The sequence below is a fragment of the Xiphophorus hellerii genome, chromosome 7 (assembly GCF_003331165.1).
Source record: "Xiphophorus hellerii strain 12219 chromosome 7, Xiphophorus_hellerii-4.1, whole genome shotgun sequence".
Lineage (NCBI taxonomy): Eukaryota > Metazoa > Chordata > Actinopteri > Cyprinodontiformes > Poeciliidae > Xiphophorus > Xiphophorus hellerii.
In genome coordinates, this window is record NC_045678.1 from 4,620,899 (window position 1) to 4,645,461 (window position 24,563).

Consider the following 24,563-nt stretch of genomic DNA (forward strand, 5'->3'; position numbering starts at 1 on the left):
AAAAAGTAATAAATAAAATCTTCTTCCATATTTCTAAAGTCCTGAGAGCATTTATTTATAACGTCTATTGAACACCAATCCAATAAAAAGCATTCTCCCACTTCTGTTATGGACAGCTTGATTTTTTTATTGCCTTCACTAATAATTAATGATCAACAAAATAAATCAAATTACCAAGTTTGGGCACCACCTGATTATCAGAAAAATAATAACCAAATAGTTCAGTCTCAATTATTGTTCATAAGTTCCTTCCTGATAACTCTCAAGATTTTTAAATAATAGAAGAAGGTGCAAGTCCAGCATTGACAATAACTGATGAATTATGCAATGATGTCACAGTTCAGTATGAAATGTAAATGTTGAGAAACCAGATTTTTTTCTTTGGATATTCGGAGCACGTTAGTTCAAACTAATTCAGATTTCTTTACATCAAAACATGTTGTGCATTCTTCACACAGCAACACCAGAAATATGCAACAAATAAAACATGAAATAATATTCTATAGTAATATCACACTCTACTATGAACGCTCAAAATATCTTACAATTGGTCTGACAAAGCATTCTACAGCTGACTAAAACTATGAAGAAGCTAGAACCGAGGTTGTTTACACTGACCCCCTACTGGTGGATGAACTCAATCTCTCTCTCTTTTTTTAAGATTAGAGGTGGGATGGTCACAAACCCCTACAGCTCTGCCAAATTATGTACAAATGCTCATTCTGGACTACCCCTCCACTTCAAACACAATAACTCAGCTGATTCTCGTTGACAACATGTATTCTTTGAACATACCCCTATCCACCTTTGAATTGATCAGAAACTCCCTCACTGATCGTCCTTAAACCACCAGACTTGGGCCCCTCTGCTCCTCCACACTAAAAGCTTAGAACAGGTTCACCACAGGGAAGTGTACACATTATGCAGCATATCTACTCACTCCTTCAACACCATCATAAAAGTTGTTGATGGCACTTCTGTCATTGGACCTGGTACAGGAGGAAATGAGTCCTTCCACAAAGATAAAATGCAAAAACTGGCACAATGGTGTGGAAGAAACAACCTACAGTTAAACACAACAAAAACAACCAGATGGTGATAAACTTCTGGAAGAACAGACCTGAACCATTTCTTCTCTGCATGGATGGTGTGGACAGGGATCAGACCTTCAAGTTATTTGGCGTTAACATTTCAGAAGACTTAACCTTATCAGAAACTGATAAGGTTATCAGTTTCAGAAAAAAAAAATGTCAGAGGTGAACAAGACCCAATAACACTTGTAATAACTTTGACAAAAATATAAAAATAAGAAAAAACCATCTGAAACAACAGCTGTAGGTGTCTAGCTGTCACACTACTATTAAGTGTGTTCTCGGATACTGCAGAACCAACCGACTTGTTGGTGTTGTGATATAAGGACACCAGCAGTTGCTCTGCTTAATCTTGTCCTGAAAAATGACCGTGCAATGACAATAAATCTAATCTACTGTAAAATACTTAAAAACTGAGAGTAAATTGGGTACTGGTTGGCTCGACTGATAGAGTGTGTGTACAATGTACAATGGCTGTATTCCTCAACAGGGTTTTCCTGGGTTTGATAACAGAGCTCAGGCCTTTTGCTCTTCCCCCTCTCTCACACCCAAAGGGGCAAAAGCAACTGAAAAAGAAATGAAATAGTTAAATTTCTTCTTTTGTGTTTCTCTCCACCTTATTTACTGTCAACTTACTGTTCAATAAAGACAGCTAGTGCTGTTTTCTTAAAATCATTTAAAAAAAGATTCAAATAAAAATATTTTTGTAAAGATTTTTCTTTCAATGATTCAGTGTTTAATTGTCATTGAATCATTGATGGTTCAATGATTCATTTAATCATCAGTGATTAAACATTGAATCACTGAACATCTAATTGTCGGGATTTGAGTTTTCTGTGTGTTTATTTTGAGTTTTTGTGTCTCTGAGTTGTCAAGAAAATCCGAGCTCATCCCACTTCCCCATGCTGGAGATTTTAGTTTAACAGTAATAATAAATAAAGTTATCTTTAAAATGAATCACTCAAGTGACATCTAGGCCCAACAGTAGACTTAGGTGTCAATAAAATAAATCTGGTTGTGTGTGTTGTTTTTGTCTCCTGCAAACTTTGCTTTAATTCTACTTTTTTCTATCTAATCATAAGAAATCATAGTCAGACAGAGAGAGTCATGAAACAGGAAAAGCAGGTTTCCTGGAAAAAGAGGAAGTATGTTTCCAGCCTGCAGATTTATAAAAATAGCTGAGACTATTCCTTATTTTAAAGCATGAAAGTTTTAAAGAATGAAATCTAAACATTTTGAGTAATTTGATAAGATTCAAAGTAAAATGCTTATATTAATATTGGTTTACTTGTAATAATATTTACACGTACATTTGTGGGAACACTTACAAGAAAAACAAGTAATTGTAACTTTGGTATCAAATAATTAGAATCATGGATTATTCTTGGTTTCTTTTCAGAAAAACATCTGTAATAACTCACATTAAGATTATAATAAGTATAATTAATAAGTTATGGTTATAAAATCATAAATGAATGCTAAATCAGAGAAGCTAAAGAAAATAAATGTAATATAAATGTGATTTTGACATTGAACTTGAAATGGTGTAAAAGGTGTAACTGCAATTAAACATCACTGATATGTTGGAGGTAGATGGTAGGTGAAAGGTGAAAGGATAAGGGAAAAAGGGGAACTAACAGGAGAGCAGAGATGACCAACGCCTTATTTAGAGAAAAGGTCGTGCAGGCAATGGACATAGGAGGTTGAGCAACCCTGAGACATTAGCACAGACATCAGGAAATGTCTGTAAGACAGTGATGGATATGAGATCATCTGTCTAAGCAGACAGCCAATGAAAACGCACCAAAAGGTGGATAAACCCTATAAAAGGTGGGTGCAAAAGAGGAACCGTTCGTTGGATCCTCCGGGCAGCTTCGAGCCAAGATCGAGATGGACAAAGAACTCTGCAGCTGAAGAAGAGCCGGGGCCACGGAGCCGAAGACTGTCCTGCCATGAGGACCAACCCGTCTGGCCCACAACCTGTGGCTTCAAATCGCACTTCTCTCATCGGCTGGGTTCAGACCCCAAAGACAAAGATGAAGACAAAGACAAAGACAAAGGCAAAGACAAAGAAGAAGAACTGGTGCCTTTTTTCCTGCCAGCACCAAGTCCTGTGTGACCTCACCATCCATGCGGAGAAGAAGCTCATCAGACCTACAGAGATTCCTGCCTTCGTCGATCAACTTCCTCCTCCTGCTGCAACACCTTCTTCATCATCAGGCCAGGTCTGGGGTTCGAAACGCCAAACTCCGTCCGTCTCTCTCAAAGGCTCCTTTTTTAGTTCTCAGTGTCAGCAGTAGGGAAAGATAGACTAGATGATTGATTTTACTTATTTGATTATTTCTGCTACTGAATTAAGCTGTACTGACCCTTGCAAAACTGCCTTACTAATAAAATATTTAGCATAAAGAAAATCTAAAAGATGTTGTGGACATTCAGTTAATGAGTCACCTTAAAGTTCTTTGATGGTTGTAAAATAGCTATGATGTTTGATTCTGGAGAGGAAAAAGTTTAAAATGTTTTTAGGTTGCTGGTAGCCCAAATGTAAAACGTCATCCTTGGGACTCGCCCGAGTCACTAAAACCTACCTGGTTCAATAACAAATGCAAGTTGTAAAATAGAGAACGAGCGACCGTTAACAGGTGTGCTCTGTGAAACTAGTTGGCTGTAGGCTGCTCAGTCTGGCTAATACACAGGGGGAAGAAGGGTGGGACACCTGGATGTAGGCCGTCAGATAACCAGGCGAATCGTTTCTCGAAACCAGCTTAAACAGAGTTTACTTCAGTTCTGGACAGGGTAAATCCCAGCAGATTTAGGAAACTCAATTAACCCGTTAGAAGGAGAGCTGGTAGCACATCTCCCGTCTCAGAAGAGGAAGTACGAGAGTGAGAGAGTAGAGACAGAAGGGGGGGGGGGTGTTGCGCAACAACAGAGTCTCTGTGTTTTCCTGTCTCCCCTTGATTTTTCTCAGGTCTGTCTCATTTCCTTGATTACCCTTTATGTATTTAACCCCACCTGTGTTCTTTGTTCCTCGTCGGGTCCTAGTGTTGTATGCGTCTAGCTGTCGTACTGTTGTCCATTTTTTTCACCAGTTGCTACCGGCATTGAGCCCTGGCTTCCACTCAGCTGTGCTGCCTGGTTGTTTAGACTGTTTTTGGATTGTGTTTCGGACTGGCTGGGATTATTCTCATCATTAAACATTCATCATTCACTTCTACCTGGGTCTACTGCCTTTACCTTATCGCTTCCACCACACAATTTCATGACACTGATTCAATATTTAAAAATGAGATAGTCAAAAATAAAGTCAACAGGATGTGTAAATTCTGGTTTTTCTCTATTTTAAGAACTAAGATGAATAAACAATACAAATATATAAAATAAATACAAGCAGAAGAAACACTATTCCAAGTCATGGTTCAGCAGACAGAAAATAACACTTAATGAACAAAGTTTGTGAATAAACAAAAAGACTCTCACAAACAGGTGTTAAAACAAATTAATTCAGTAATGTATTACTAGATTATAGCAGCAGTATTCTGGAGTATTAATCAAATAGGACCAGCAATGCTATATATTAATATTACTCGAGAGAAAGTAAAAAGTGGAGTGGAGTAAGACTACTCATAAACTAAATTTTATCCAAAAAGTTACTTAAGTAAATGTAACTGAGTAAATTTAAGAAGTTAATACCATCTCTAATAATGTACAACCATGTCTGAACTGAACGGCTTGTTACTAATATCTACTGTCATGTCTTGATACAAACTGTTGATGTGTTAAATATGGATATTAATGAACTCAGTTCACATTAGGGCTGTGAGTGGATGAAGAAAAGTAACAAACACTGTAAGTTTGAAGCACGGAGTTAGTTTTTATTTTCACATTAGAGCACAAATGTTAAAAATACAAACATGGTGCAATTTATTTTAGAAACATTTATATAAAACCAGCATTACAAACAATGAGAAGTGAACATGTATTTCTCATGTTTTGAGATCATGTAGCAAATGAAGTACATCTGTTAACCTACAGAAAATGAACAGAGTTTAGAGGTTGTGTGAAAAAGTCAAAAAGGGTTTATTTACTTCCTCATAGTTTTATATTTGTCTACATTATGTTAGCCTTACTGGAGCCAGACTGGAATATCTTCAGTGTCACAATGTGTTTAATCGATTTTCTAAACCAGGGATAAAACATGGCATAGATTAAAGGGTTAAGACAAGAGCTAATGCAGGAAAGACACAGCACAGCAACAGACGTGTTAAACGATACATCACCTCCTAGAGCAGCACAGTGAAATGGACAGAAACATATTAGAAACACAACAACTAAAATACCAAGAGTCCTGGCTGCTTTCAGCTCAGATTTTCCTACTGTTGTTGAACGCTGCAGGGACACCGCTGTAACAGAGGAGCGGATGGCTCGGGCCTGAAAAATGGCCACTACAAACACTCTGGTGTAGAGAACTATGATGACCATAACTGGAACCGTAAAGGTTAAAATTAGATCTAAAACTGCGGGACCGAAATCGATAAAAAACAAACACTCTCCTTGACAAGAAGCCTGTTTTGCACTTATGCCATCCTTCACAAACGTAATGCAGTATAAAGCTGAATAAATCCAGCACAGACTGATACACAGTCGTATTCTTGTCACAGTGATTCTCCTGTGATAATGCAGAGGGTAACATATAGCCACATAGCGGTCCAGAGAAATGAGTACAATATTTCCAACTGAGGCACAGGAAATCATACTGACAATATGTATGTACAGTAAACACATGACATCACCAAGAAGCCAGCAAGATGTCCGTCTGACAGCTTCACCTGGACAGAGAACAAGGCCCACCATGAAGTCTGATATGGCCAGAGACAGAAGCAGGAAGTTGGTGGTTTTTTGAAGCTGCCTGGGGAAAGAAAACAGAATAATTCAACAGGAAAAAACTGGAAGTGTGTTTTTAAATGAACAAGCATAATTACTACAAGACAACAGTTTGACAGTTTCGTATGACATGCAAAATGTTTCAAATGCAATCATCTGGCGGTGAATTTTTTCAATGAATTTAGCTTTTCTTTGCCTGAAATGGGAGACGGAAATGATAACAAGCAGATTGAGTGTCGCAGTGAGCACACTGATGACAAAGAGCAGAAACACAAGCGGGTTCCTTGACATCTTTGGCTTCCTACACGAAGTGTTGTAGAGCTGTGGAAAGCAGAGTTCTTCTACGTTATATACCTCCATTGTCAAAGACCCTGAAAGATTGACTGTGGTGGCTCTCTGATCATAACTCTTTTCTGCATCCTTTTTTATCTCTGTATGGCACACATACACAACAACTGGCCTCTGTAGTCCTTCACCCTGCCCACTTCACACATCTCAGCTCACCCTTAGCAACCAATGTTGTTTTTCTCTCGAGTCTCCTTTCGTTTTTCGGTCAGTCTTCAATTTTACAGTTCATTTTCCACTTGTTAAAAGCTGAAATATATTTAGGAAATTTTTTCCTGATTCATACAAACTATGTTTTTGTGCAAATTTACATTTAAAACTTACTTATGTTATTGTGTGAGGTTTTCTGACTGGGATTAATGATGGGGATTACAACACCAGAAGTGAAGAGGGTTTAATATGTTAATGTTGACTTTATAACTCAGCAGTCTGCCATCCAGAATCTCAGTAATCAGTATCAGTAATCAAAAAACTACCAATTTATTTATCAGGAACTAAAAGGTTAAGTTTAACCTTATCATCATAAGCAATAAAAAAAGTTTTTTTATGGTTAAAACTGGCAGCTTTTAATAAATTCAAATTGAAGTGTAAAATTCAAGACTAACTTGAAAACAAAAGGAAACGCAAGTGAAAAAAGATCATTTTAACCGTATTTATTCTGTATATTACTGTAAATTAGAGACTTTTAATCTATAAGTCGAGAACACAGACGAGGCGCTCTCAAAAGATCAACTTTTATTTCAATGTTTTGTAATTTGGCAAGCTTAACGGCATGGTTTCCCATGGCTTTGCATTCTTAATTCTTTACAGTCACACATCATTGGCTGGTTTAATATTGTGGCCTTTGCAATCCCACCTAGTGACGGATCATGCTATAAAGCTTTTTTTTAAAACTTGAATCACAAGAGCTGAATGAGTGAGAGAGAGAGAGAGAGAGAGACGGCTGCCGGCCTTTCTTCCCTTTCACTGTTCATCTCATTCTCAGTGGCTCACTGCAAAATGTTGTTGTGATTGGAGCAGCTCGTCTCCTTCTGAGAGAGTCTTCTCAAGAAACATGAACTAAAAGGGAAAATACTGGGCAGAGACAGAACCAAAGCTTACAGGTAATCTGTCTACCAGCTGACTGTCATCCAGGGCCTGCAGTGGAGTCTTTTAAGTTCCGGGGAACTGAAGTGGACACACACTTGGATTTTAAGAGACACACAGACAGCTGTAATAAAGCACAACATCTCTACCAGCTGAGAAAACTGAGATGTTTTAGTGTTAAGGAGATTTTAACTCTGGGTTACAAACCATTAGGGATATAAAACAAATCATTAACAATATATATTACAATAGACATGAAATCAATATGAATAACATATCTGTTGGCAGGTTCAGTATTCAATATATAGACTATCCACTGATCTATAGAACCACACAACATATTGGGGGATGTTGCCAGAGGAAAGACTTTAGCTGCTCAACCTCTCACAACTAGAGAAATAGGTGCTGACCTTGACTTGGGACTATCCACTGGTCCACTATCTTGAGACGCCGGATAGTGGACAGAATCACCTCGAAGTCATGTGGAAGTCTTTCTCCATGGCCTCTCTGAACTCCTCTCATGCCCGAGTCTTTGCCCCAGCAACAACCCGAGCCACATGGGACTTGAACTGCCGGTACCCATCAGCTGCTTCTGGGGTCCTACAAGCCAAGAAGACCCGATAGGACTCCTTCTTCAGCCTGACAGTTTCCCTCACCGAAGATGTCCACCAACGATTTTGAGGGTTGCCGCCACTACAGACATAGACAACCTTGCAGCCACAGCTCTGATACGCTGCCTCGACAATGGAGGTGCGGAACATGGTCCACTCAGATTCAACGTCCTCCACCTCCCCCGGGACATGTTTAAAGTTCTCCCGGAGATCAAGCTCTGTCTCACGGGAGAGGCATCCTGGTGCCAAGTGCACATATGGACACCCTTATGCCTGAATGTGGTGTTTACTATGGACAATCCATGACGAGCACAGAAGTCCAGCAACAGAACATCACTCGAGCTCAGATCGGGGGCAAATTCCTCCCAACCACAACTCTCAGGCTCTCACTCTCATTGCCCATGTGAGTGTTGAAGTAGCCCCAGCAGAACAAGGGAGTCTCCGGGAGGGGTACTCTTCAATACCCCCTCCTAAGACTTCAAAAAGGTGGGTAATCTGAACTGTTGCTTGGTGCGTAAGCACAAACAACAATCAGAACCTGTCCCCCTTCTCGTAAATAGAGGGAGACTACCCTCTCATTCATCAGGGTGAGCTCCAACATATGCCGCCCGGCACTTCTCACCATGGGCAACTCCAGAGTGGACAAATGTCCAATACCTCTCAACAAAACAAGTTCCAGAACCAGAGCAAGGCATGGAGGTGAGACCAATTACTTCTAGCTGGAATGGCAATCTCGCATACTAGCTCCGGCTCCAGGTAACATTCCACACCCCAAGAGCCAGCTTCTGTAACCAAGGATCAGATTGCCAAGGACCCCACCCTCAGCCACCACCCATCCCACATTGCACCTGACCCTTTGGCCCCTCCCACAGGTGGTGAGCCCATAGGAAAGGGGACCCACGTCTAGTCTGCGGGCTGTACTCGGCCGGGCTCCATGCCCGGCCACCAGGCGCTCGTCAACGTGCCCCACCTCCAGGCCTGGCTCCAGAGTGGGATCCCGGTGACCCACATCCCAGTGAGGGAACACTGTTTACAATGATTTTGCTTGTTGTAATGTGTTTTGATAGGTTTTTATGTTAATTACAAATATAAATACTTAGGACTGTGAGAATCTACAGAATGTGTGTGCCTTTCAGTGATGTTAGCAGCAGGAATTGTGTCAAATTAGAAGCAGCCTGGAACCAGAGTGACCACTGGCCGACTAACTAGAGGAAGTAAGAGTTGTTAACCTTTGGGTCATGGGACCCACGCTTGAGGAATCAACTGCATACTGAGAGACACTTCAATGTTTAGAACAGTTAATGTCTGGGTACCATTCACACATTGCTAAATGGATTAGAAAACATCTAGTGACATTTAACACCTCCACTGTTCAGGAGCTAATGGAATATGCACGTCATGCTGAGAAACATGCCAAAAAAGGAGGAGGAAGTGCTAGTGGAGGAGATGCACAAATTTTCTGGGCTGATCCCACCTCTGATTCAGAAGAAGTGTTCTCATTTAAAGCCACCTGACCCCCTCAAGGAAATAGAGGTGGGTTCCAGGGAGGCAGGGGAGGCCCACGGGCTCGGGTTTTTTCTCAGATTAGACATAGAACACCACAAGCAGAGGAGGGATGCTGGATTTGCAGGTCACCAGACCACTGGTCTAAAGAATGTCCTAATCAGAGACAGGCTCCATACCACAGGGGGAGGGGACGAGGTCGCAGGGGCGGTTCACGACCTTTTCAAGCATGACTAGATAAACCAAATGTCACAGACGAGATTTCGGCCCAAATTGTGAATGTGTATGGGGCAATAGGGACTGCTAAATGGATTGAAAGAAAAGCCATATGTTGTTCTGAAGGTTCATGGTCAGCCTGTGACCTTCTTATGGGACTCTGGAGCATGTAAAACCTGTGTTAAAGACAGCGTAGGGTTTAAATCCTCTAATACCACAATATTTGCAAAATCAGAAAATGGTCAAACCTCACAAGAGTGGATGTCATGCTCCACCGATATCTGTGACCTCCGGACAGGAAGAAGGGTGCATGCCCCTGTTGTAATTTCACCTAGCTGCCCCATTAACCTCTTAGGGAATGACTTCATAGAAAAATTAGGCATTGCAATTTTCCCCACAAAGGGAGGAATGAAGCTGTAAGAGTTGAAAGTGTTATGGCCACACTCACTGAAAAACCCATGTATTATACTCTGAAGCTGCCATTTCTTAATCAGATAAATGAAAAAAGTGAATTCTTAACCAAAGCAAGAGAGTCTCTGTCTGTCCCTGTTGCTGAAACACCATTAGCTGAACTACATGTTACCATGAATGTGTGTGTAACACCAGATGAAAAGTATGCAAAAAAATTCTTAAATCAGGAACTAGTGATTGTGTCTACCCAGTATTTGTACACTGATGGCTTTTACACACTTAACAGCAAACCCATCCTTCCCAAAAGCCTTTTTAATGCTGCAGCAATTTTGACTCATAGCAGTTGCCATGTGTCAACAGGTGGGATGGTCCACATAATTAAACAGCATTTTTCAGCGTTTGGTTTTAATGTATATGCTAAAAATTTCTTTAGAGCATGTAGAATCTGTGTAAAACACAATCCACAGGGAAATGTTCGACCAAAAAGGGGCCAATTTCCACAGCCACAATATCCATTAGAGACTATTCACTTGGATTTTATTGAACTTTCTCAATGTGGTCCCTATAAATATTGCCTAGTGATGATAGATGCTTTCTCTAAATGGGTTGAAATTGTCCCAGCAAAACATGCAGATGCAGTAACTGTAGCTAAAGCAATTTGCAAAACTATCATACCTAATCATGGCATTCCACAAAAAATCTACAGTGACAGCGGTCCACATTTTGTAAACCAAATTATTCGTTATTATAATTAAACCGTTCCAAGTGCTTCTGACCACTCCCACTGCAGTAAAGATTGCTGAAAGACCATCTTGGATCCACCTCAGCAACTGTAAGTTGCAGAGAGTGTTGGAAGCCTAGGCGGGGACATTGGGGAAGTCTGACTACAAAGGGGTTTGGTTTTTTAGGACCACTCGTCTCAACATCGGTGAAGAAACCATCTAACCCCTGTTCCATATAGTCCTGGGTAAACTCTGACATCTCTGTAACCTAGTGTGGCAACCTGGGGTGGATTTTCTTTATTATAAACCCAAATATAAGATGTTAAAGTTTACAATATGGGAAACCAACACCAAGACCTGGAATAACTCCAGGAAAATATAATGGTAATAAGGACACAGGTAAGTTCTACTGGAAATGAGACAAGATTCAGAAAGTTCTACAAAAATTTATTAAACTTCAATATGTTGCTTTTTTAAATTAGCAATAACCTGAAATTGAATGGTTAAAACAGTGAATGCATTTGTAATGAAATTGATTGTAATAAAATGTTTAAATTTCAAAGGATACTGAGGTTTACCAATGGGGTGGAAGTAGTGAGGAAAGGGGCAATATCCAGTGAAGAAAAGGGATCCCCTGGACACTACAAAAACACGGCAAACATAAAAAGGTGCTCCAACAAAACACACAAGACAAGACACCACCACCAGGGATCACCACCGCCACCACTGAAGCTTCAGTCCCTGTGACCTGGTAAATTACCACACTACCAGATAAACAGATCCACAATTTCGCCTATGCAGTGCAGCTTCCTGGCAGCACACAAACAGACAGACAGATCAGTCCAGATGTTGGAGAAGCAGCAAAGGAGGCCAGCACAGTTTGACAAACAAAAGAAGCAGATGGATTCGACGTCATGAAGCAAGCAGCCCCGTGGCAGGTGGAGACCTGCTTACATGCAACAGCCGAAATTGGCCTTATAGTGGCAGCATGCCATTTATGCTGCTACACTAGCAAAAATGGGGTACCCATGGAGATGGGGCCTCTTTTCCCCACAAAGTGTGTGTGATGGGGTGTGTGTACAGTTTTTTTTAGTCCAACCTCGCTGATCCATCGGGGGGGAAGATTTGTCCACACCACTGCTGTGAAGACCTGGCTAGGACACCTTCCAGACAATCACCATGACAACATATGGCAGAATTATGCGGAGATGTTGGTCAGAGAACGAAACATAACCAACTGTTATGTCTGCTTGGTGATGCCAAAGTCTACCAGGAAACCTGCTCTGTATGTCAGTCTCATGAATAGGTCCCAAGCCACCTGTTTTGCCTCCTGTGCTTTACATTTCATGCCTGCGACTCCAGACAACACTTGGGATGGTGCCATCGTGATGAAAAGGGTGTGCACTGGCGTAACACCTATCTTCACCTAGAGCAATGTTACTGGATACCCATTGAGGATGAGAGCTGTGATGAAGCCAGGGACGAAGCATCCAGTTTGTATTCATTCTCCTCCAGGTTACTGGACTGTTCTGGTAGGCCATGTACCTGGATGCCAGCAAAACATTACTGATCTATTTCCTAACTCCATTTGTCCGTATGATGATGGGACTTATATTTCATGTTCCATGTGGACGCCTTGAGGGAATTATGCCACTGAGGGTGGCTGGTTACTGTGTGGAGGACACAATATCTATCCTTTGCTGCCTATGAACTGGTCAGGTACTTGTGCTCCTGTGTTTGTTTCTGATTACACCATCATCATCTCTACTGCAGCAGTGCACCCCCACCACCTGCAATGGAGGAGAAGTACAGGAATTGTTTCCCAACCACATGATCCTATCTGGGGCTCTAATGTTCCCAGTAAACACAAAAATTGGAGTACTGCGGAAAAATGGGGACTGTCCCTTTTTCCATGGGGTGGAGTAGCAAAATCCATGTTGATGATTTGAGACACTGGACTACAGGATGAAGACCCTGGTAAATCTTACCATGAACATTGAGAAAGGACAGAAGCAACAACTCAGTGAAATGCGTTTGATGGTTCTTCAAAACAGAATGGTGTTGGACATACTGACAACTAGTCAGGGTGGTGTGTGTGTAATGATAGGAACATCATGTTGTACTTATATTTCTGATTTTAATGAAACCCATATTTATGAAGCAATATCTGCCTTGAAAAACCTGCAACAGGCCATGTCACAGGATGCAGTTCCCTCACAAGGAGATTTTCCTTCTTGGCTTTTGTCTGGACCATGGCGGCATCTATAGTTGAAAATAATGATGCCTCTTATAGTTATTCTTTTCTTGTTTTGTAGTTGTACTGCCTGCATAATCCCATGTCTAAAATCAATGATAGCTAAAACTGTTGGAAATGTTATGTATCAGTATCAACTTGTTGCCTCCATCTCTGAGGGAGACTCCGATGTCTAACGTTGTGACGGATGCATTGAAAATACGCCAGCAAGAAATGTATTCCTGATGTCTGTGTTAGACTTCATGAATATTATGAAAAACTGGAGGGAAATGTTGGAAAAATTATTATCTAAGTTCATTTACTTATGAGTTTATTTGAAAGGTTATGTTTTCATATTATTATTCTGTGTGTTGTTTAGTTGGCTCCTTTCTTTTGTGGTATATTATTAACTGTTTTTTGGATGTTTGCTTGGGGGTTAGATACGTTTACACATTCCTGTGTCATCAGCTGCCTGTGAAGCTGATTTATAATGGTCAGCCTTGTGTCCTTGTAAGGGCACACAGAAGGTTCCAGAACATCCTGTGGTAGAGATCTTTGATCAATTGTTTGTGTGACTGTGTGGAAAAGCCCAACCTCTTTCCTTGTAATCATAATAAAAGGCAGTTGGGGACTGAGAGCCAGCAGAGTTGACCCCAGACAGTGTTTGACAGCGGTTCTCCGCATCTGGCTCTGCTCCGCTCTTCTGCAGAAAAGTAACTTGTGTTCTTGGTTGATTCTTTGCAGGTTGGGAACCAAAATAGACCCAACATTTACCTTTAAAATTAATCACACAAGTGACATCTAGACCCAACAGTAGACTTAAACTTCAATAAAATCACTCTGGTTGTGTGTGTGTTGTTTTTGTCTCCTGCAAACTTTGCTTTAATTCTACTTCTTTTTTCTATCTAATCATAAGAAATCATAGTCAGACAGAGAGTCATGAAACAGGAAGAGCAGGTTTTCTGAAAAAAGAGGAAGTAAGTTCCTGTCATGTTCCGTGTTTTTCTGTGTGTTTATTTTGAGTTTCCTGTGTCTCTGAGTCTCCATGTTGTCCTGTTCTCCCCTTGATTAGTTCCCAGGTGTTTCTTGTTCCCTGATTACCCCCAGTGTATTCAGTGTCACCTGTGTGTCTGTTCTTTGTCAGGTCCTCGTCGCTTGTTGTGGGATTTCTGGCTGCCTTTGTTTTTGGACTGTTTTGGATTTATTTTGTTCATTAAATCATCATTATTCACTGCATCCTGGGACTGCTGCGTCTGCCTCACCGCCACCACCTCAACAACACCCGCAATTCATGACAGTTCCCAGCTTGCATCCATCCATCCATCCATCTTCTTCCGCTTATCCGAGGTCGGGTCGCAGCTTCAGGAGGGAGGCCCAGACTTCCCTCTCCCCGGCCACTTCTTCTAGCTCTTCCGGGGGAATCCCGAGGCATTCCCAGGCCAGCCGAGAGACATAGTCCCTCCAGCGTGTCCTGGGTCTTCCCCGGGGCCTCCTCCCGGTGGGATGTGCCCGGAACACCTCACCAGGGAGGCGTCCAGGAGGCATCCTGACCAGATGCCCGAGCCACGTCAACTGGCTCCTCTCGATGTGAAGGAGCAGCGGCTCTACTCTGAGTCCCTCCCGGATGACTGAGCTTCTCACCCTATCTCTAAGGGAGAGCCCAGCCACCCTACGGAGGAAACCCATTTCGGCCGCTTGTATCCGCGATCTCGTTCTTTCGGTCATGACCCAAAGCTCATGACCATAGATGAGGGTGGGAACGTAGATCGACCGGTAAATCGAGAGCTTCGCTTTTTGGCTCAGCTCTTTCTTCACCACGACGGACCGGTACAACGCCCGCTTAACGGCAGACGCTGCACCAATCCGCCTGTCGACCTCCCGCTCCCTTCTTCCCCCATTCGTGAACAAGATCCCGAGATACTTAAACTCCTCCACTTGGGGCAGGACACCCCCCCTGACCTGGAGAAGGCACTCTACCCTTTTCCGGCTCAAGACCATGGCCTCGGATTTGGAGGCACTGATCCCCATCCCGGCTGCTTCACACTCGGCTGCGAACCGCTCCAGCGAGAGCTGCACATCACGATCTGATGAAGCCAAAAGGACCACATCGTCTGCAAAAAGCAGAGACGAGATCCTAAGGCCACCAAATCGGATCCCCTCAACACCTTGGCTGCGCCTAGAAATTCTGTCCATGAAAGTGATGAACAGAATCGGTGACAAAGGGCAGCCCTGGCGGAGTCCAACTCTCACCGGAAACGAGCCCGACTTACTGCCGGCAATGCGGACCAGACTCTGACACCGGTCATACAGGGACCTGACAGCCCGTATCAAAGGGCCCGGTACCCCATACTCCCGGAGAACCCCCCACAGGGCTCCCCGAGGGACACGGTCGAACGCCTTCTCCAAGTCCACAAAACACATGTAGACTGGTTGGGCGAACTCCCATGCACCCTCCAGGACCCTGCCGAGGGTGTAGAGCTGGTCCAGTGTTCCACGACCAGGACGAAAACCACACTGCTCTTCCTGAATCCGAGGTTCGACTATCCGACGGACCCTCCTCTCCAGGACCCCTGAATAGACCTTGCCAGGGAGGCTTAAGAGTGTGACCCCTCTATAATTGGAGCACACCCTCCGGTCCCCCTTTTTGAACAGGGGGACCACCACCCCAGTCTGCCAATCCAGGGGAACTGCCCCCGATGTCCATGCGACATTGCAGAGTCGCGTCAACCAACACAACCCTACAACATCCAGAGCCTTAAGGAACTCCGGGCGGATCTCATCCACCCCCGGGGCCTTGCCACCGAGGAGCTTTTTAACCACCTCGGCAACCTCGCCCCCAGAGATTGGAGAGCCCAACCCAGAGTCCCCAGGCTCCGCTTCCTCAGTGGAAGGCATGTTGGTGGGATTGAGGAGGTCTTCGAAGTACTCTGCCCACCGGCCCACAACGTCCCGAGTAGAGGTCAGCAGCACACCATCCCCACTATAAACAGTGTTGGTGCTGCACCGCTTCCCCCCCCTGAGACGCCGGATGGTGGACCAGAATCGTCTCGAAGCCGTACGGATGTCTTTCTCCATGGCCTCTCCAAACTCCTCCCACGCCCGAGTTTTTGCCTCAACAACCGCCCGAGCCGCATGCCGCTTCGCCCGCCGGTACCCATCAGCTGCTTCCGGAGTCCCACAGGCCAAAAAGGCCCGATAGGACTCCTTCTTCAGCCTGACGGCATCCCTCACCGAAGGTGTCCACCAACGGGTTCGAGGGTTGCCGCCGCGACAGGCACCGACAACCTTGCGGCCACAGCTCCGATTGGCCGCCTCGACAATGGAGGCACGGAACATGGTCCACTCAGACTCCATGTCCCCCACCTCCCCCGGGACGTGTTCGAAGTTTTGCCGGAGATGGGAGTTAAAGCTCCGTCTCACAGGGGATTCAGCCAGACGTTCCCAGCAGACCCTCACAACACATTTGGGCCTGCCAGGTCTGACCGGCTTTCGCCCCCACCACCGGAGCCAACTCACCACCAGGTAGTGGTCAGTGGACAGCTCCGCACCTCCCAGCTTGCAGATTTATAAAAACAGATGAGATCATTCCTTATTTCAATGGAAGAAAGTTTTAAAGACTGAAGAGTAAATATTTTGAGTAATTGAATAAAACCCAAAGTGAAATATTTATATTAATATTGGTTTGCTTGTAAGAATACTTACACTTGTGGGAACACTTACAAGTAAAACAAGTAACTGTTCATTTTTGTATCAAATTACAATAATAGATTATTCTTGGTTTCATTTCAGAAAACATCTGTAATAACTCACAATAAGAATATATTAAGATTAACTAATAAGTTATGCTTATCATATTATAAATGAATGCTAAATCCGAGAAGCTAAAGAAGTTATAAATGTGATTTTGACATTGAACTTGAAATTGTGTAAAGGGTGTAACTGCAATTAAAGATCACTGATGTTGTGCTGAAAGTAGATGTAAGTGGAAGGTGAAATGATAGGGGGCAAAGGGGAGCTAACAGGAGAGCGGAAATGACCAATGCCTGGAAACATATTGAAGATTATAAACCCTTTAAAAGGTGGGTGCAAAAGAGGAACGTTTGGTTGGATCCTCTAGGCAGCTTCGAGCCAGGATCAGGATGGACAAAGAACTCTGAATCAATCAATCAATCAATCAAATTTTATTTGTATAGCACATTTCAGCAGCAAGACATTTCAAAGTGCTTTACATCATTACAAACACAGAAACACAATGCAATATAGAATCAATAATCAAAACAAAGCATTAAGTCAAGTTCCATCCATAAATTTGTAATTGATTACATTTCAAATACAATTCTAAACAGGTGGGTTTTTAGTTGAGATTTAAAAGAAGTCAGTGTTTCAGCTGTTTTACAGTTTTCTGGAAGTTTGTTCCAAATTTGTGGTGCAGCTTCTTCAGCTGAAGCTGAAGAAGAGCCGGAGCCACAGAGCCGAAGACTGTCCTGCGCATGGGGACCAACCCATCAGCCCCGCAACATGTGATTTCAAATCGCACTTCTCTCATCAGCTGGGTTCAGACCCCCAAAACAAAGACAAAGACCAAAGCATAGATGAAGACTAAGGCAAATGCAAAAACACAAAGTAGACAGTGAAGGGGCCGGAGGTTGCGCAACAACATACCCTACTAGAGGCATGAAGCCCCAGACAGCATAGCTCCTAGGATCACCTAGACACTCAAGCCCCTCCACCACGATAAGGTGGCAGCCCTTGGAGAGAAGCACAAAAATGTTCCATTGAACGACAAGCATTTTTCAACCCGGACGACAATCCAGGTTGGATGGGTTGCACCAGCTGGCCGCGTTGTTCGCTTAGGCAATTAATTTTTTTTAAAATTTTGTTAAATGTGTGAGATATTGCTATTTTTTCCTTCACTGTCCTAGTGTTCATCGTTGCATCTAATGAAATGGTAGTGTAACAGGCACTTGTCTACCCATGTGCTATGTTGTTTGTTTAATGTCTTTTGGACAGACTGTACTGAAATGTCACCTTCCCCTCTTTAGTAGTTCCTCTCCAGGTTACTAGTAAAGGTATTATTCTTTTTCTTGTATACACCAGTAACAGTGATAGTAAAGTATTGAGAACAAACCCTTTGAGCTTTTGAGTCTTCTTGGGAATTATGCAACAATGTTTTCACACCTGGATTTTGGGATCCTCTGCCATTCTTCCTTCAGATCCTTTCCAATTTCATCAGGTTGGTGGAGCCATTTTCAGGTCTCTCTAGAGATGCTCAATTGGGTTTAGGTCAGAGCATTGGCCGGGCCAGTTAGAATGGTGTCCAAGTTGTTCCGAAGCCACTCCTTTGTTATTTTAGCAGTGTGATTCGACTCATTTTCTTGTTGGAAGTTGAACCTTCGACCAAATCTGAGGTGCTGAGCACTCTGGAAGAAGTTTTCTTCTAGGATATCTCTGTAGTTGGCCACATTTATCTTTCCTTCAATTGCTAACAGTCATCCTGTACCTGCATACCCACAGCATGATGCTGCCACCACTATATTGCACAGGTGATGAGCAGTGTCTTCTGCATGCATACCGCTTAGAATTAATGCCAAAAAGTAAAATCTTCGTCTCATCAGAGGGTCTGAATTAACTATTACTATTTGTATTCATTCATGACAAATAGTTTGAACTTTTTGGATTTTAGCAAATGGCTGCAATGAAACAAAAAGTAAAAAATTGAAAAGGGGTCTAAAACTTTCCATACCCACCGGACTTAACAAGTTTTCTGGGGGAAGCCATGCAATAAAATAGGTCAAACTGAATAACAAGAAGTGTCAGTGAAAAACAGCAAACATACTTTACGCACGTGACATTGCCAAGTGGAGGTTGCTATGGATGGTAGGTAGGGAGGAGCTGTTGTTGTGAACTGTTTGCCAGAAAGAAATAAAGTGACATAAAGAGGAGTTACAATCACAGAGCTGTCTTGGCTCTGATCTTTCATGGTCTCTGGTGATGGAGGTTCATGATGAAGAACTTTGCTTTCCACAACTCCTCAACACCTCCTGTAGAAAACCAACAGTTCAATGGCTCACCGCTGTGTTTCTACAAATTCTGGTCTCCTTCAACTGTGTGGTTACTGTTTCTCTAAATCTGCTTGTTATCATTTCAGTCTCCCATTACAGGCAAGAGAAAATATATTAGGAATATATAGGAAAACAGTCTAAACTGTTTGTAATGTTTTTATTGATTCAAATTAAACATTGAATGCAAACTGTAGATTGAAACGAGTTTTGCTTGGTCACTTTTACATCTTTCAGTGCTTTTGTTTATTATTCTAATTTCCTTCCCAGGCAGCTTCACAAAACCACCAACTTCCTGCTTCTGTCTCTGGCCATATCAGATTTCATGGTGGGCCTTGTTGTTTTTCCAGGTGAAAGTAGCAGACTAACATCTTGCTGGCTTCTTGGTGATGTCATGTGTTTACTGTACATACATATTGTCAGTATGATTGCCTGTGTCTCAGTTATAAATGTCGTACTGATATCTGTTGACCGCTATGTGGCTATATGTTACCCTCTGCATTATCACAGGAGAATCACTGTGACAAGAATACGACTGTGTATCAGTCTGTGCTGGCTTTATTCAGCTTTATACTGCATCACATTTGTGAAGGATGGCTTAAGTGCAAAAAAGGCTTCTTGTCATGGAGAGTGTTTGTTTTTCATGGACTTCGGTCCCGCAGTTTTAGATCTTATTTTAACCTTTACGGTTCCAGTTACAGTCATCATAGTTCTCTACACCAGAGTGTTTGTAGTGGCCGTTTTTCAGGCCCGAGCCATTCGCGCCTCTGTTACAGCTGTGTCCCTGCAGCGTTCATCAAAAGTACAGAGATCTGAGTTGAAAGCAGCCAGGACTCTTGGTATTTTAGTCATTGTGTTTCTAATATGTTTCTGTCCGTTTTACTGTGCTGCTCTAAGAGGTGATGCCTCGTTTAACACGTCTGCTGCCGTGCTGTGTCTCTTCTGCATTAACTCTTGTCTTAACCCTTTAATCTATGCCATGTTTTATCCCTGGTTTAGAAAAGCAATTAAACACATTGTGACACTTAAGATATTCCAGTCTGGCTCCAGTAAGGCCAATATACTGTAGAAAAAGTAATAAATAAAATCTTCTTCCATATTTCTAAAGTCCTGAGAGCATTTATTTTATAACATCTACTGAAAACCAATGGAATAAAAGGTATTCACCCACTTATGTTTTGGACAGCTTGATTTTCTTTATTGCCTTCACTAATAATTAATGATCAACAAAATAAATCAAAGTTACCAAGTTTGGGCACCACCTGATTATCAGAAAAATAATAACCAAATAGTTCAGTCTCAAATATTGTTTATAAGTTCCTTCCTGATAAGGCTCAAGATTTTTAAATAAAAGAGGAAGGTGCAAGTCCAGCACTGACATTAACTGATGAATTATGCAATGATGTCACAGCTCAGTATGAAATGTAAATGTCGAGAAACCAGATTTTTTTTCTTGAGATTTTTTTCGGGGCACATTAGTTTAAACTAATTCAGATTTCGTTACATCAAAACATGTTGTGTATTCTTCACACAGCAACACCAGATATATGCAACAAATAAAACATGAAATAATATTCTATAGTAATATCACACTCTACTATGAAAGCTCAAAATATCTTACAATTGGTCTGACAAAGCATTCTACAGCTGACTAAACCTATGAAGAAGCTAGAACCGAGGTTGTTTACACTGACCCCCTACTGGTGGATGAACTCAATCTCTCTCTCTTTTTTTAAGATTAGAGGTGGGATGGTCACAAACCCCTACAGCTCTGCCACTGCCACAGTCCTCCAGCCCCTACCCTTCAGGAACACCAAACATGTTGGGTACTCGAGAAAGCACAGGAAAAAAATCACCTGGGCCAAAATGATGGTACTGAAAGCTTGTGCTAACCGGCTGGCAGAGATTCTCAATGTTTCTGTGGCACAATGAACTGTCCGTCCCTGTCTTAAGTCAGCAACTATCGTCTCAACAGGCAAAATCAACCAGAGATGGATAAATCATCTAATGATGCCATCACCATTGCCCTCCATATAGCACTGACTCGCCTAGAACAACAGGGGGAATTATGTACGAATGCTCGTTCTGGACTACTCCTCCACTTTAAACACAATAGCTCCTCTGATTCTTGTTGACAAAATGTATTCTTTGAACATACCCCTATCCACCTTTGAATTGATCAGAAACTCCCTCACTGATCGTCCTTAAACCACCAGACTTGGGCCCCTCTGCTCCTCCACATTAAAAGCTTAGAGGTTCACCACAGGGAAGTGTACACATTATGCAGCATATCTACTCACTCCTTCAACACCATCATTAAATTTGTTGATGGCACTTCTGTCATTGGACCTGGTACAGGAGGAAATGAGTCCTTCCACAGGGATGAAATGCAGAAACTGGCACAATGGTGTGGAAGAAACAACCCACAGTTAAACACAACAAAAACAACCAGATGGTGATAAACTTCTGGAAGAACAGACCTGAACCATTTCTTCTCTGCATGGATGGTGTGGACAGGGATCAGACCTTCAAGTTATTTGGCGTTAACATTTCAGAAGACTTAACCTTATCAGAAAAAAAAAATGTCAGAGGTGAACAATACCCAATAACACTTGTAATAACTTTGACAAAAATATTAAAATAAAAAAAACATCTGAAACAACAGCTGTAGGTGTCTAGCTGTCACACTACTATTAAGTAGGTTCTCGGATACTGCAGAACCAACCAACTTGTTAGTGTTGTGATATAAGGACACCAACAGCTGCTCTGCTTCATGTCGTTGTTGTGCTAATAAATGACCGTGCAATGACAATAAATCTAATCTACTCTAAAATATTTAAGAACTGAGTAAATTGGGTACTGGTTGGCTCGACTGATAGAGTGTGTACAATGTACAATGGCTGTATTCCTCAACAGGGTTTTCCTGGGTTTGATAACAGAGCTCAGGCCTTTTGCTCTTCCCCCTCTCTCACACCCAAAGGGGCAAAAGCAACTGAAAAAGAAATGAAATAGTTCAATTTCTTCTTTGGTGTTTCTCTTCACCTTATTTACTGTCAACTTACTGTTCAATAAAGACAGCTAGTGCTGTTTTCTTAAAATCATTTCAAAAAAAGATTCAAATAAAATATATTTTTTAAAAAAAAGATTTTTCTTTCAATGATTCAATGTTTAATTGTCATTGGATCATTAATGGTTCAATGATTCATTTAATCACCAATGATTAAACATTGAATCACTGAACTTCTGATTGAATATTTAAAAATGAGAGTCAAAAATAAAGTCAACATGATGTGTAAATTCTGGTTTTTCTCTATTTTAATAACTGAGTTGAATAAACAATATAAATACATAAAATAAATACAAAATAAATTCAATCAGAAGAAACACTATTCCATGTCACGGTTCATCAGACAGAAAATAACACTGATCAACAAAGTTTGTGAATAAACAAAAAGACTCTCAAACAGGTTCTAAAACAAATTCATTCAGTAATGTATTACTAGATTATAGCAGCAGTATTCTGGAGTTTTAATCAAATAGGTTCAGCGATGTTGTATATTAATATTACTCGAGACAATCAATACCATCTCTAATTATGTACAACCATGTCTGAACTGAACGGCTTGTTACTAATATCTACTGTCATGTCTTGATACAAACTGTTGATGTGTTAAATATGGATGTTACTGTCATTTTAATGAACTCAGTTCACATTAGGGCTGTGAGTGGATGAAGAAAAGTAACAAACACTTTAAGTTTCAAGCACGGGGTTAGTTTTTATTTTCACACAAGAGCACAAATGTTAAAAATACAAACATGGTGCAATTTATTTTAGAAACATTTATATAAGACCAGCTTTACAGACAATGAGAAGTGAACAATTATTTCCCATCTATTGAGCAGATGAAGTACATCTGTTAACCTACAGAAAATAACTTACACAGGGGTGAGTGAGAATTGCTTTACTTGGAGTTGCAAAATCTCCATGCATAAATAGGGTCTGTAGGTGCTTGGTTTCCGTCATTTGAGCTGGGCTTAAACTCATTCATGTAGAAAAATGCGCTTAATTTGTGAACAAAGAGTTTAGAGGTTGTGTGAAAAAGTGAAAAAGGTTTAATTCGTCTACAGTATATTGGCTTTACTGGAGCCAGACTGGAATATCTTCAGTGTCACAATGTGTTTAATTGCTTTTCTAAACCAGGGATAAAACATGGCGTAGATTAAAGGGTTAAGACAAGAGCTAATGCAAAAAAGACACAGCACAGCAACAGACGTGTAAAACGATACATCACCTCCTAGAGCAGCACAGTAAAATGGACAGAAACATATTAGAAACACAACAACTAAAATACCAAGAGTCCTGGCTGCTTTCAGCTCAGATTTTCCTACTGTTGTTGAACGCTGCAGGGACACAGCTGTAACAGAGGAGCGGATGGCTCGGGCCTGAAAAATGGCCACTACAAACACTCTGGTGTAGAGAACTATGATGACAGTAACTGGAACCGTAAAGGTTATAATTAGATCTAAAACTGCAGCACCAAAATCGATGAAAAACAAACACTCTCCATGACAAGAAGCCTGTTTCGTACTTACTCCATCCTTCACAAATGTAACGCAGTATAAAGCTGAATAAATCCAGCACAGACTGATACACAGTCGTATTCTTGTCACAGTGATTCTCCTGTGATAATGCAGAGGGTAACATATAGCCACATAGCGGTCAACAGATATGAGAACGACATTTATAACTGACACACAGGAAATCATACTGACAATATGTATGTACAGTAAACACATGACATCACCAAGAAGCCAGCAAGATGTTAGTTTGACAGCTTCACCCGGACAGAGAACAAGGCCCACCATGAAGTCTGATATGGCCAGAGACAGAAGCAGGAAGTTGGTGTTTTTTTGAAGCTGCCTGGGGAAAGAAAACAGAATAATTCAACAGGAAAAAACTGGAAGTGGGTTTTTAAATGAACAAGCATAATTACTACAAGACAACAGTTTGACAGTTTTGTATGACATGCAAAATGTTTCAAATGCAATCATCTGGCGGTGAATTTTTTCAATGAAATGAGCTTTTCTTTGCCTGAAATGGGAGACGGAAATGATAACAAGCAAATTGAGTGTTGCAGTGAGCACACTGATGAAAAACAGCAGAAACACAAGCGGGTTCCTTGACATCTTTGGCTTCCTACACGAAGTGTTGTAGAGCTGTGGAAAGCAGAGTTCTTCTACGTTATATACCTCCATTGTCAAAGACCCTGAAAGATTAATGACTGTGGTGGCTCTCTGATCATAACTCTTTTCTGCATCCTTTTTTATCTCTGTATGGCACACATACACAACAACTGGCCTCTGTGGTCCTTCGCCCTGCCCACTTCACACATCTCAGCTCA

The 24,563-nt window shown here is 41.7% G+C and overlaps 1 protein-coding gene and 1 long non-coding RNA gene across 2 annotated transcripts; both read right to left on the reverse strand.

Moving 5' to 3' along the window:
* Positions 1–4,989: 4,989 nt before the first annotated feature.
* LOC116722795 (trace amine-associated receptor 1-like) lies at positions 4,990–7,928 on the reverse strand. The gene is made up of 3 exons (XM_032567092.1): positions 7,817–7,928; positions 5,726–5,920; positions 4,990–5,575 (listed from the first exon to the last, which is right to left on the reverse strand). Exons 1-3 carry the CDS (start codon positions 7,926–7,928, stop codon positions 5,202–5,204), a joined length of 681 nt encoding a protein of 226 aa, XP_032422983.1. The 3' UTR covers positions 4,990–5,201.
* Positions 7,929–16,666: 8,738 nt separating this feature from the next.
* On the reverse strand, positions 16,667–24,292 carry LOC116722598 (uncharacterized). Its single transcript, XR_004339793.1, has 3 exons — positions 24,280–24,292; positions 22,611–22,619; positions 16,667–16,719 (listed from the first exon to the last, which is right to left on the reverse strand). It is a non-coding gene; the product is annotated as an uncharacterized LOC116722598 (long non-coding RNA).
* Positions 24,293–24,563: the final 271 nt, after the last annotated feature.